General features: G+C 43.4%; 1 protein-coding gene across 1 annotated transcript; it reads right to left on the reverse strand.

The window, feature by feature from the left end:
- Positions 1-190: 190 nt before the first annotated feature.
- RDH11 (retinol dehydrogenase 11) lies at positions 191-14,146 on the reverse strand. The gene is made up of 7 exons (XM_079769255.1): positions 13,990-14,146; positions 11,297-11,415; positions 10,202-10,357; positions 8,963-9,067; positions 6,890-7,099; positions 5,148-5,337; positions 191-2,311 (listed from the first exon to the last, which is right to left on the reverse strand). The coding sequence occupies exons 1-7, from the start codon at positions 14,055-14,057 to the stop codon at positions 2,209-2,211; spliced, it is 951 nt and encodes a 316-aa protein (XP_079625381.1). The 5' UTR covers positions 14,058-14,146; the 3' UTR covers positions 191-2,208.
- Between the last annotated feature and the right edge of the window lie 973 nt (positions 14,147-15,119).

Below are 15,119 nucleotides of genomic sequence, written 5' to 3' on the forward strand. Positions count from 1 at the left end.
AATAATGAAGTGTTTCTTCTTTCAACTATAATTAAACTTTGTTTTCTTCTGTTGACTCTAATTAAACTTTCTTTTAATCCTTACAGTTTTTATTCTGGTAAATTAAAACACAATAAATAATCAAAAATTTTATTTGTCATTGACACATCAATATAAATTAAGTAAAATATTAATTCAGTTATTCCACTGCACTATTACAAAAAGTTTTCCAATTTTTCCATAAAGTGGCCACTTCTAAATATAAATAGTCAAAACAAGTTCAACAAAAGATTATTAATTTACAAATATGAGAAGACTTGGTCCTATAACTCTTTTCCCCACCAAAGTATATATATAATTGTTGGCCCAAGAAAATCTCAAACTCTTACTAGAATAACATACTGTAAACAAGTGATGAAAACAGTAGCAATTCTTCAGATTTCCTTTGGCAACATTACTTTTTTAAAAAAAATATTTTTATTGATTTCAGAGAGGGAGAGGGAGAGATATAAACATCAGTGATGAGAATCATTGATCAGCTGCCTCCGGCGCACACACACCCTCTCTCCCCCGGGGATTGATCTGGCAACCCAGGCATGTGTCCTTTACCGGATTTGAACCGGGGACCCTTCAGTCCACAGGCTGACGTTCTATCTACTGAGCCAAACCACTGGGCTGGCAACATTACTTTTGGTAAAAAGTTCTCCAAATAAGCCCTGGCCAGTGTGGCTCAGTTGCTTGAGTGTCATCCCATGCACCGAAAGGGAGGCAACCGATCAATGTTTCTCTCTCACATTGATGTCTCTCTCCCTTCCTCTCTCTCTAAAAAATGCAAAAACACATTTTAAAAAGTTCTCCAAATACAATGTAGATTTTTTTTTTAGCAAATAGTCATTTTAAGCTTGTCAAGATATGTAAGGAGATACCCTAAAAGAGTATTAAATTGACTGTAACTACCAATATCAGTCCTTAAGGTAATTTCGCTAAATAAGGAATTGAGGGTATTTTTTTCTGCCACATTGGTTGACTGGTGCTTAAGATAGTGCCCTATCAGCCTTGCTAACTCGGGTGCTCACCCTTAATTCTAGAGCTGGATATTACCATCTACAGCTTAAAAAAAAAAGTCCTTTAGTCCCTTCATTACCTTCCAGGCCTATTATCTTTGAATTTCTTTCCTGCTACCCACGTGCATCTTGGTGGATAGTTACCAACATAAACAGAATCTGTTTCCCCTTGCAGCTCTACCCATTTGTATCAAAGACTGGATGGCACTGGCTTGCTCCATCTCTAATCATTTACCTGCATCAGGGTCCAGTATAATACTGTTCCTTTGTGGCCATTTCAAATTTTGTGAAAATACTCCCAACTGCAAAAGTACATAGGAACACATATATTCAATAACAATCACCAAAGAGAAACTACAGCACAAAAAGGAGGCCTCCATGGGTCTGGGGCAGTAACTGATGTCAGGAGGCCTACCTTCTCAAACTGAGCCTTTCATTACCTCCTTGCTGGTCAGAGAAATAGCAGGAAAATGAGAGTTTAAACTTCATTTTTATTTCTGCCTTCCCCCATATTTCTGCCATCCTCCCAAACCCCCAAACTTCTTAGAAAAGGAAGCTCTTCCATGGTCTAGGCATGGGAACGTGTCTGAGCAGTGGCTTTAGGTTGTCAGAGATACAGCCATGCCACAATCCAGATTCAGTTACATTTTCTGAAAGAATCCAGATGTTGGCGCTATGATGGTTTTCTTAAGAGGTGAGGGACAAGCCCTGCTCTTGCGCCAAGTAAGCCACTGTGACTCCTGGAGTTCAGCTCCGGCTGTAGCGTGGCCCTCTCGAAGTGAAGGTTGTTTGATTGGGAGACAATACACTGTGAACAGAGAGGGTAGAAACGAGTCCAAACTGCCACAAATCAACCCTGCCATCGCTTAGGTTCTCCTAGGTAGTACGTCTCAGAAGGAAAATATGAGCTTGCAGGTCCTGAGGGGGTACTTGTCCTATGATATCTCTAGTAACTGGCAAGAACGGGAGCAAAGTCAATGTGGACAAATGCAAGGCGTTTCGATGACTCGGGCAGTGCGCACTGGGCTTTTCTCAGAAAGCTGCCACGGCTGGAAGGTGTGCTCTCTTTGTGCTCCAGGTTTTGGCCACCCTGAAGGAGGATCATTTTGGCAAGGAGCACTGAGTAGTCTGCTGCACACTTCTCGGGTCCGGCTGCCACCACCTGTCAATCCATAGGGATGCCCAGCAGGTCACAGCTGACGTCCCATAGCCGCCTTGCTATTGTCATATTCCGAGCCTGGGCAGAGACCCACGTCACACGGCAGTCACTAGAAGGGAAAGAGAGAGGTTAAGAATGGAGTCTGTTCTCTGCCTGGGATAAGGAATACGACAGAAAAACAACCGGGATGACATGTCCTCTAGGCACTTCACAGATCCAGTGTTTGTTCTAGCTCTTCATCCTCCAATCTTTACCCCAGAGAAAATGTAATTACCATTTTATTTTATTTTATTTTATTTTATTTTATTTTATTTTATTTTAAACTACCATTCTCTGGAGTATTATCTCAATCTATTGAGATTTTTTAATTGATTTCAGAGAGGAAGGGAGAGGGGGAGAGAGAGATAGAAATATCAATGAGAGAGAATCATTGATCAGCTGCCTCCTGCGCACCTCAAGCCCACAACCCGGGCAAGTGCCCTGACCGGAAATCAAACCGAATTGAACTGTGACCTCCTGGTTCATAGGTCTACACTCAACCACTGAGCCATGTCAGCCCGGCTGTAATTAGCATTTTAGATCTCACTAGACCACCTCTGATCAGAATGCTTTGTTTGATATAAATGCCTATCATTTAGTTTTAACATTCTCCTTTGTATGTATATATTTAATTGTAATATCAGTGCCTGCTTGACACCTATGTATGTCCATTTTGTTCAAATAAATCTCTGAGGTCCATTCTATAGGACCTTGTACAGTGTGATGGACCTGAGATTCTGATATTTACATTGGTCACAGATGCTTAGAATGGTAAATAAAACAACACAAAAAAACACAAAACACTTATTTCTGGTCCACCTGTTTTTAAACTAAAAAAAAACACAAAGCAAGTCAGCTTCATAAATAATGAAAGAAGGAAAAGAGGATAGCAGAAAAGAAATGGTAGCAAGGCATCCAGTGTTTCATACACCTTCTCTTCATTGCTGTAATTCTAATTATTTTAAGTCTCCATTAAATGCAGGGAGTTATCCCAACTTTGCACCACCCAGAAATTTTTTTCAAGGATAATACTTTTATTCAGTTTTGTATTTTCTGCATCTAGAACACAGTAGATATTCATTCAGTGAAGGTTTTTTGTTTTGTTTTTTTAAACGATTGAGTAAACAGATCACAATCTTTGAAATAATATAAAAAGCAAATTTTAAACTAACAACCTCAAGAAAACTGCTTCCTGGACATACTAAGCAAATTCCAAAGGTAAAAAGCTGAGTTGCTAAGTCTGAAATCGTGACGTGAAGCAAGCCCCTGACACCGTGTCTAATACGACAGTGTGGGCTGTGGACCAGCCGCAGGCGGTCATCTGGAAACCCGTGAGGAATGCCAATTCTCGGGCCCCACGTCAGACCCACTGAATCGGAATCTCCGGGGAGAGGCCCAGGAATCTGTTCTTCACCAGTTCTCCAGATGGTTCTTAAATGCACGAAAGTTTGAGAAAAATGACTTAAATAAATCTCTGCATTTAAAAACAAGCCTTACACATAAAGTGCTTCGGTTTAATGAACTCACCAGCACGGCCTGCCTTTTCTGAGTGAAAAGCTCATCACCGAGAAGCAAAGGCTCCGCGTGCCTCTGGGAATGACTTGGCCTCTGCAGCCTCCACTGCACTGTGCCTCCCACTCTTCATCGTTTACGGTGAAGGGCAAATGACACACGAGGCATGAAAGTGCCTTGGAAGCTACGATGTGCTGTAAAATTTATTCAAATACTACAGCCTGGCTCTTCCGTCTTCTCTTTGGACCGGGGAGTATCCTCATTTAGTAAATTCCCTTCTTGCTTATGCTAGCTAGAATCCAATTCCACTGCTGTGGAATCAAAGAACCCTAAGTTATACACATTATTTTTCACGTATGCTGTCTCAGTTAATGTCACCATCAATCTCCTAATAACTCACGCTTGAACCCAAGTCACCAAATATTCCCCTACTCTCTCACTCAGTTAAGTCAACAAGTGGCAAAAATTCTGCCTTTCTCACCTAACCGCTCTTTTCATTCCAATTGTCATTACCCTAAATCAGGAACTCATTAACTCTCACTTGGGATACTTAATTCATTAAACAAAGTCACCAGGGATGTTTTTTTAAAGCACAGACCAGATTATGTCTCTCTCTCTACTGAAAACCGTGGTTCTTCTCAGTCTGGCATTATAGGCCTTTCATGATCTGACTTCCTACCTCCAAATCCAATATTAATTTATTTATAGTCCATCCTCTAAAATTTCAGGTCATTTCCATAAAATCTTGAAGGTAGAGGTAAAAACACCCTAAGAATTTGATCTTATGTAATATCTGGGATTTTCTTCAAAATAATATGAGATGAGAAAAATATGGGAAGGGTAGTGGTTTCGTGAGGGGTTGTAGATTGGGATGGGGCAGGATTGGCCGTGGGTAACGGTTCTTGAGGCTGGATTATGGGTATATGGGGATTCAACATGCTATTTTGTCTACTACTGTGCATATTCAAAATTCTCTAATAAAAAGTTTAAAAAAGTCTTCACTTATTCAAGAAATGAGTCCATTGATAATATTTCAGTCCTGAAGACAATAAAAAAAATACAGGTTCAAATTATTTTTAAAATAAAAAAACCAAAAAACTAGGATTCTAACAAGGAACAAAGAAAATTGGATTGACAGCACAAAATATAGGAATAAAAGAAACAACCAGAAAGCATAAAATAAAAGATGACATGAATAAAATCAAACCTAGCAATTATCATAAAAAAGTGTGAATGGGTCAAATTCCCCTATTAAAAGGTAAAAACCCTAGAATTAAAGGACAAAAACTATATTAGACAATGTGCTTTTAAAAAAGGGTATACAACACCAAACAAATCCAAATTATTTCCTTTAGGCAATAAAATTTCATCTTCAAATACAGATACATTCCTACCTGAAATGATTCCCACTTAGGATCTCAAGACCTTCTGCCAAGGCACAGTGCAGGCTGGTCTGGGCTCCCTGCTCAGGGGTCTTGATGAAGAAGGAGAAAAGCCGCCACATACATCTCATGAAGAATGAGTGCCGAACCAGTTCCGAGTGGACTGTGCCAGGGTGTACAGAATACACTGAAACGCCAGAGCCTGATGGGGGGTGCAATAAAGAGAGGGGAAGACAGGACTTAATGTTGCTGAAGGGCCCAAGAGAGCAGAGGACATGAATACACACTGCCCTGTTTCAAATCCCAGCTTTACCACTCATTAGCTGTGTGACCTTGGGCAAGCTCTGGATGGTGTGACTCAGTTTCCTCATCTGTGAAATGGAGATAATCATAAGATCTGCACCTCACAGGATTGTTCTGAGGACTCAATGAGTTCATACAAGAATGTACAAGAGCTTAGAATAATGTCTGGTGTTGTCCTGGGAGTGGGAGTGGCCAGGGAGGGGTCTATCGGGGTGGGGGGAAGGAGACATATGTAATACTTTAAATAATAATAATAATAATAATAATAATAAAGAATAGTGTCTGGTACATTTATACATTTACCAGTATAAATGGCATTTATACATATGCTATTTTAGGTCCCCAATTCTTCACTGGAATCCGTGGGGCCAGAAATGTTTCCAATTTTTTTCTGTATTATAAAGGTAATAAGATACATATACATATTCTGTCTATTACCTACTCTCCCTAGTACAGATGAAGTTTTGTTGCCCAATGTGTTCTGGGGTCAACTTATATAAAAACTGAATTTTTAGTCCTTTGTAGATTTCACAAGTTACAGATAAAAGACTGTGGATTTTTATTTATTTTCAACTCAAGATGTACTCTTAATGACCCATATTTTATATTCTATGTTTGAACCATACCGGTCCTCTTTCTGTTTCTCAAACTGAGCCCAGAACTTCATGCATTCTTCCCCGCCACCCCCCTCTACCTGGAATGTCCCCCAGCCCCCTCAACCCACCCACACACTATAACCCATTTAATTTCTAATCAGAATGTCATGTCCTAGGCATAGACTGGACATGTGAACAGAGCTGACCAATGGGGCTCCTGTGTCTGAGACCTTCGGCCTGAACTCTGCCCACCTCAACTCCTAAGCAACTCCAACTGTTCACCCTGGATTTCCTTTATCTTTACTGGAAATCCAGAGCGGATGATGCTAAGGAACTGTGTTTATTTGTGACTGGAGAGTCCCCTCCTCAAGCATACATTTCCCTCTTATTTGACCCTTTGCTGTTAGGGAGACACCCCCACTTCCCACCCACCCTTGCACTTGGCTTTATCCTAATGACTTGTATCTAGTGCCAGTTCAGGTCCCTCGCTTCTACTTAGTTTCACTGTGAGTAAAAAACCTTGACTTGCTCATGAAGCCTGAATTAATTATGACAACAACCAGTGAAGTAGTTCCATTTTACATATGAGGAAGTAAGCCTCGAAAAGTTAACTTGCTGCAGGTCACACAGCTAGTAAGTGGTGAAACCAAGCCTTCAACCTCACAGTCAGAATGTCTCATCCCCTGACGACCATCTCCAATATTCCCTAATGGGCGGTTTACTAAGCCTAGACCCAGTTACAGTCATGGAAGCAGGCCCTGGCCGGAGGACAGGCTCCAGGAAACAGTTTCTATTCCTGTGGCTTTGAGCTACTTCCCCGACTCATGTCTCCACACTCATTTCCTCTAAGCTTACCTTCCAGCCTCCGGGCCAGCTCCTTGGTGAAGAGAATGTTGGCTAACTTGCTATGACAGTAGGCCAGACCTGCACTGTAGAATTTCTCGCCCTGAAGATTATGGAAATGGATCCTTCCCAGGAGATGTGCTAAGGAAGACACATTCACGACCCTTGATGGGGCTGATTCCTTCAGCTTCCCTAGCAACAGATGGGTCAGGAGGAAGTGACCTGTAAGAAAAACTAGAATTAACAGCGTTCGGGGCCAATGCCGGGGTGAAGGGAGTAGCGGCGAGTAGGGCTCAGCTATGGGAAGCAGAGGACTCAGGAATAATAATGCCTCATTAATTCATTGTCAACTACAGAACAAATTCAGTGAGGTTTAAGACTTTCAGCTGGTGTGCCGCAAGAATTTTTAAAACATGCAGTGCCTAACTATTTAGTCAGGTGCATTGACCTTTTTTCACTTAGGCTGTCAAATTAAAAAATGACAACAGTAGCTCTGGCTGGTGTTGCTCAGTGGTTAGAATGTTGGCTTGCGCACCAATGGGTCATAGTGTGTGCAGAAGGCAACTAGTCGATGTTTCTCTCTATCTCTCTCTTTCCCAACCCCCTCTTCCACTCTCTCCTAAAAGCAATGAAAAAAATATCCTCAGGTGAGGATTAACAAAAATGAATGAATGAATGAAATGACAACAGCTTACACAGCCCTCTGGTGGGTAAGCCCTGTCTTGAACCAAAAATATATAGGTCATATAATAGAGTTTCATCTTCTTGTTCCCATTGCATAATAAGGTTGCATCTGCTTGGTTAATTGTTGGTACCAGAAATCCTTATATAGAAGTATAGGCCCCCGATTTTTTATTTTAATCTTTATTGTTGAAAGTATTACACATGTCCCCATTTTCCCCCCATAGATCCCCTCCAGCCCTCCTTGGCCCCCTGCCCCAGGCCTTCACCACCCTATTGTCTGTGTCCATGTGTTATGTATATATGCATACAAGTTCTTTGGTTGATCACCTCCCACCCACCCGCCCTCCCGCCACAAGATTCTGCACTCTGTTCCATGCGTCCATGTCTCTGGATCCATTCCATTCATCAGTTTATTTTGTTAACTAGATTCCACAAGAGTGAGATCATGTGATACTTGTCTTTCTTTAACTGGCTTATTTTGTTCAGCATAACACTCTCTAGGGGCACCTGATTTTTTAGTTACTTTGGACCAAAAAGTTAATTGCTATTATTTGTAAATCAATCAAAATTATACCTTTTTTTTTTTTTTGGTCAGATTGGCAAAAAATATATTTTTTTGGGTGCCACAGAATCTTAGTAATTAGTTTATGTGTGCCATGAGATGAAAAAAGTTGAAAATCGCTGTTGTATGAGGTAGGTCTGGATTATGTGAATATGAAGTCCCATCTCATTCCAACCTTGGGTAACATCACTCTTTAAGAGCAGGCAGCCTCTATTTGATGCTGGCCACAAGGGTCACTACAAAGAATGCAACACAACCCTCAATACAATTATGCTGTTCAAAAAGGCCCCATGGTAAACAGAATCTGAATCACAGATTAAAAAGTGGTGGAATTGAGTGAGCCTCAAGTTTATCCCTGAGCTTTCAGGCAGGACCATGATATTTATTATTTACTTACTAGACACCCAGTGCATAAAATTTGTGCACTCGGGGGTTTGCGGGGAGGGGTCCCTCAGCCCGGCCTGAGCCCTCTCACAGTCTGGGAGCCCCTGAGGGATGTCCGACTGACAGCTTAGACCCAGGGGGAGCAGGCCTAAGCTGGCAGTCAGACATCCTTAGCACTGCAGTGGAGGCGGGAGAGGCTCCCCCTGTGGGAGCGCACTGACCACCAGGGGGCAGCTCCTGTGTTGAGCGTCTGCCCCCTGGTGGTCAGTGCAAGTCATAGCGACCAGTCGTTCTGCCATTAGGTCGATTTGCATATTAGCCTTTTATTATATAGGATGGTCTATTATGGCCGAGAGGTCTAAACACACTATAGAGAAGGCCCAATCTCACCCCTAAGTTTTCCAAGGGGAACTTCAGGCTCCTTCTAGCTTTTGTAGTGAGACCAGATTTCTTACCCAAGTGGTTGACTCCTATATGCATCTCAAAGCCATCTGCTGTCTTGGAGTAGGGACACATCATCACTCCTGCGTTGTTGATCAAAATGTGGAGATGCTTTTCCTCTGTAGGGAAGGGGGGATAGAGCCATAGCTATTACATCTTAGAAATCTGCCTCACACCTAGGCTCTGAAAATGGAGATGCAGGACTTCAATCTTTCCTCCACGTTCCCTTCATATTTACTTTGTATTGTTTTTATTCTAAGACTGTAGTTGAATCTTGCATACTGTACTTTTACTATGCAGGACAAAATTCCATCTTACACTATCAAATGGCCTTTCCAAGATTTCCAATTCAGGAGCTAAGTACTTACTCTCTGCTTCTGGGAAGTGTCCCATCCACCTCTCCCAACAGAAAGACTTCCCAGCTGGATGGGAAGATTCCAAAGCAAGAGAAGAAAGGACATTCTGTATGCATCCCCACCACTGAGATTCAGGCACCAAAAGAAATACTGGCTTCACCTTTTTGTTGCATCTGCCAACTTTCTCTCAGGTTTCCCTTTCTCATGTGGTTAGTAATTTCTGACTAAAAGCTCATTATGCTGGAAGTTCTTTTTCTTGGGAGGCCTAGCTCCCTGGGTAATGAGGGGATATGCCTATAGAATGCTCTTGGATTTGCTTTTCATGTGATACTATGGGGTTTTATGTTAATTTCTCAGCTTAAGATTCTTAACACTATTCAGAGGTGTAGATTCCCCCACCCCATAGATGCCAGCTGGGGTTCTAATTTCCTGCAGATGATTCTTTATCCATCTGTGTCCTGAAGAGATGATAAGCTTCTTTGTCATGTTCCTCAGCTGTAGCCTGGGCTTTTTTAAGATCCTGTAACATGGACCAGATGGCCTTTTGTGAATCCCAACCTTCCTTATGTGGAGCCTCAGATACAGCTCCCCAGCTCTCAAGGGCCTAAGACCTCATCTCCAGACCCTAAAACCCATGTTGAGTTCTGACACTCCTGTGAGATTTTTGGTTTTAGTTCTTACTCACTGCCATGACTTTTCAAAATTCACTTTATATTTCTGCCTCTAGAGGATTTCCCTTTGTTATCAATGAGTTCTGCTATGAATCAAAAGGTGTTTTTGTTTTGTTTTGTTTTGTTATATTTTATCTAGCATTTCTATATATCAGACAGAAAGAGGAATCTTTTCCTTTTATCTAGGTCACAAGACCCACAACATAGTCTCAGGTTATGCACTCACCTGCTAAGAAGCCCTCAGCAAAGGCTCGAATAGATTTAGTATCAGCTAAGTCCAATTTCCGCACGAATACCTGTTGGTTCCCTGTCATGGTCTGAATCTCTCTTGCCACCAATTCCCCCTTTTGCACATCCCGGCAAGCTATATAGACACGTGCTCCTGTCAACCAATGCATAAGAGACAAACTGTCAGCTCTGTTGTTGAATGGGTATTATAGACGTAACTAGAGGCCCAGTGCACAGATTCGTGCACTGGTGGGGTCCCTTGGCCTGGCCTGCACCCTCTTGCAATCCAGGAGCCCTTGCGAGATGTTGGAGAGCCAGTTTTGGCCCAATCCCCACAGGCCAGGCTGAGGGACCCCACCAGTGCACGAATCCGTCTGAGATTCATCAGTCTGTTCCATGTTTCCATGCCTGTGTGTTAAGCATCTTCCCCCTAGTTGTCAGTGCACATCATAGCTACCGGTTGAACAGTCAAACGGTCACTTAGGCTTTTATATACACTGAGTGGCCAGATTATTATGATCTCTGAACACATAATAATCTGGCCACTCAGTGTATATCCTATATAATAAAAGACTAATATGCAAATTGTCCCCTCAACCAGGAGTTTGACCAGAAGGCAGGCGGGCCAACCGCCCATGTCCCCTCCCCCTGGCCAGGCTGGCCGGACCCCACCTATGCTCAAATTCATGCACCAGGCCTCTAATATATATATATATATATATATATATATATATATATATATATATACACACATACACACACACACACATACACTGAGTGGCCAGATTATTATGCGTTCAGAGATCATAATAATCTGGCCACTCAGTGTATATAGATACTGATGCTGGATGTTATTTCTAGTGTTTTATTTATTTTATCCCTACCTCACAACAGAGGTATCTGATGAGTAAATCAGGAAAGAAGATTAATCAACAATACTCATTTAGTGCCCATTATATAGAGAGCATTGTACTAGACTCTCACCAGCAAATCAGTGGGGCACTTGGAATGTTCTTGAATTCCAGGATTGGGAGGAAATAAATAGGAGGTAAAATGGCAGTAGCAGCAGAGAATTAGAAGTAGATAAACTTGCCTCTTTGAGCCAGCTCTTTGGCTGTCTCCTTCCCGATGCCTGTGTTGGCACCAGTAACCACTGCCACCTTCCCTGGAAGCTGGGCAGTCGATGTACACACCCCGTTGGATAGCATTTTCCTGTAGACACAGAAGGAGAGCTCATCAGTTCTTCATTTTCCTTGTTTCAACCAGAGGATCCTGCAAACCCCCGTGTCTTCAGATCTCAAGGATAAGATTTGCTTTGGTACCTTCTACGGCTGTCCTTTTTTTTTAAAAAAATATATATATATATATCTTTATTGATTTCAGAGAGGAAGGGAGAGGGAAAGAGAGAGAGAAACATCAATGATGAGAATAATTGATTGGCTGCCTCCTGCACGTCCCCCCTACTGGGGATCAAGCCCACAACCTAGGTATATGCCCTTTCCAGAATCGAACCTGGGACCCTTCAGTTTGCAGGCTGATGCTCTATCCACTGAGCCAAACCAGCTAGGGCCTACGGCTGTCCTTTTATAGGTTTAAGGAAGGTTGGAGGAAAGAAAACAAAAGTTTTCTGTCCTCACTCAAGAATAAAAGTGAGGCTATTACAGGGCAATAATGATTAGAGCAAATGCCTACAGGATAAGAACTGAATGAATATTTGATTATCCAGGCAACTGGCTTCGGCTTGAGCTCTTCTATGACTTAGGGAATCACAAGACTCAGCCTGGAAGAAGAAAGAACTAGTCCACTATATCAATCTGTTTATAATCAGCACTTAATGGCCTCGAAAAACAGCTAATCCAACACAAAAGTTAAAATTATGAAAGCTTGTCAACCTGGGACAAAACAAACAGAAAACACACACACACACATGCAATTAAAAATAAGACAAAATGAAACCTAAGTACAAAAGGGAGCGGAGATTCAAGTTCTGGTTTAATTCACTAGAGTCCTTGTCCTTAAGCAATGCACTATTCTTCATTTCTACAGAAATGAATATACAAACGGTAATTGGCAGGCCTCAGATTGTTCGTTTCTCTTCTCTGCAAATCTTGAAGCTCAAGTTGAAAGAATCTGTTCACTAGGAGATGCATTTTTAAAGGGCATTTCAGCCTTTCACATTGAACTTGGAATTGCAAGGTACACACTCCTAGCCACTAAAGTTACCCGCTTAGTGCAAAGAGGGCAGATAAGATGTAAGCCTCCCCCGCTCAGTTTCCCACATCTCTTCAGCTTTAGCTGCAGGAGGGACAATGTATTAGGACCTCTACTCAGTCCTTTCTTCTCCCTAACCAGCAGGAATGAAAGACGAGCTCTGGCCTAGCTCCCATGACCTAACTAGATAGCTGGGAACATGACTCTTGGAGTATAATCTTCCTCAGAAATATCTCGCTGAGGTCTGAGCACTATTTTCATTTCAGGTTCAACTTTCCATTGAGAATCTATGTAGATAAGAGGTTCTGGTGTTGGAGAGATAAAAAGCAGCCCAGCGGAGTGGCTCAGTGGTTGAGCGAGGACCTAAGAACCAGGAGATCACAGTTCAGTTCCCGGTCAGGGCTCCATCCCCAGCGCGGGCATGCAGGAGGCAGCCAATCAGCGATTCTCTCTCATCATGGATGTTTTTTTCTCTCTCCCTTCCTCTCTTTTTAAAAAAGCAGCCGTTTTCTGCTGAGTATGGGCACCCAAGTGTGCCTAGAGGTAGGAGCACTGAGTGTTCAGAGGGGAGGACAAATACAACTGGAGGAGGGGGCAAGAAGGAGGTGGGGAGGGGGGAAAGAAGAGGTGAATTCAATAAGAAAGAAGAGAGTGTAGTCTTGCGCGCATTTCAAGTTCCTTCGGGCAGCGACTGCATCCCAGCTTCCGCCCCTGCACCACCCGCCCCTCAGGAGGCTGCGTCCTTCCAGTCACTGGTTCGTCGTCACTACTGGTGATTTACTCAGGCCAATCAGCAGGCGGCCTGTTTTGCAGCTCGCTGCTGATTCTCTGGGGACACTTAGCCAGCTATTGCCTGATGTATCTATCACCAGGTTAATAGAGCGCTACCCTCATCCTCTCCGCCCTACCTTGAAACCCCAGGGACTGACTCCGATCCCGATAATCTGCTCTGAGGACAGGGTTGGGTGCAGGATATCACGTTTTCTCCTTTACAGCATCGCCCAGAGAAAGAGCGCATCTAATAGTAACAAGAGAGCAAGAATGGGCTGCAATGTCACGATTCCCATCAAAGGCCAGTTTCGAAAAGCAGAAAGTTGAACGGCTCCATTGTACCTTACAGGCTGGAAGCAAGAGGCTAGTTAAGGCTGGTTCAAGGCGTGGGGGCTACGGGGGAAACAGTCTTGAGGTGCACACCTTATTTTGGGGTCTGAAACCCCCAACGCGGTAAACTTAAGTGTCTGAGGTACACCTGCACTCGGGGTTTGCTGGAGCCGGAAGCAAAGGCTGCGTAGAGGCAAAAGGGCGGGGGGAGGGGGGGCAGGAGAAGCAAAGCAGGGTGCTCCGGTATGCAATCCCTTCCCTCGGCCTGGGGTCTGATGGTGTAGCCCTCCCCGCATCCAGGGCAGCCGGACCTCCTGAGACCAACCAAACCCGGCCTAGGCCTACATGGAGCCCACCGGGGAGTTTTCCTTTTCCTTCTTTTGAAGAACAGAGCTTCCGTGAGGATTGATGCCTGCCCCCCCCCCCGCCCCGCCCCCGAAGATTCACAAGAGAAGACATTACATTTGCACAGACCTGATTTGGGGTGCAGCGATGAACAGGAGAAGGGGGAGAAGGAGGAGCAGGAGCAGGACCCCAATCATCTTGCAGCAAGCAACACAGCGAGATGCCCCAGCGGCGCTCACCAACTGTGGTTTCCCTCCCCAGACGCGCCCTAGTACTTTAGAGCAAAGCCCGGAAGCAAAGCCGTCTGGGAAATGTAGTCCAAACCCTGGCGTGGGCTAGCGGGCAGTGAGCTTGCTGTTCCCAGCCACGGAGAAAAGTTGAACCGTGCGCCAGATACACTGCAGATCCCCAACCGCCTAGCGTCCAAGGCCTTTGGGATCATCCAGCCAGCTCTCCCACAACCCTTCTGGCCACCTGCGGTTTTGGGGAAATCTCCCCAGACCTCTATCTCCCGGTGCCCAAGTCTAGACTCCGGTTCACTTTTCCCCAATCATTGTTAGGCAGTTACCACATCGTTTGTCCTGGAGATCAAATATTGGCATCTGGGATATGTTTTAAGGCCGATTACACAGAAGAGGAGCGGTTGGAGTCTGACAGTTGGAAAGGCAGGGTGAGGTGAGAATTCTTCCTCCTTGGGGATTCCAATGGAGCTGAAGCAATTGGTTCCTGAACCCATTCCCAGGAGAATCACTTGATTGTGTCTATTTTGATAACTATGATAATTTTCCTGGTGTTTGACGAATAACCGATAGTAGAATAAAGTTTTCTTGATGACTTCAGTTAGTTATGTTAACTCCCAAGGTAGCAATGAATTTCTCAGGTTAGCAGCACAGTTGGTTTTGCCAATTCATGAAACTGTTTAATCCTGTCTTCAGGTCATGATGATGACCTGAGAATAAGCAGGTTCCCTGTTCAGTCATTTGTTTAAGCTTTGCCATCTGGGGCTTATATCTGGTTTCCAGGGGGTGAAGGTGGGGGATGTTTAAGTAGTCAATATCTTGCTGTGATTCCTGATGGCACCACCCTAATGTATTCTGGATCTTTCTTCCAGATAATTCATTTTCACTTTTTTGAAAGACATGTGCTCCAAGGTCAATTTGAATAATGAGAATATGGAGCAACTGGCATTCTGATACACTTGGCAATTTCTCAAACTGTTAAATATGTTAAACATGCACCTATTATTGTGACTCCTAGGT

Source organism: Cnephaeus nilssonii (assembly GCF_951640355.1).
Source record: "Cnephaeus nilssonii genome assembly, chromosome: 4".
NCBI lineage: Eukaryota > Metazoa > Chordata > Mammalia > Chiroptera > Vespertilionidae > Cnephaeus > Cnephaeus nilssonii.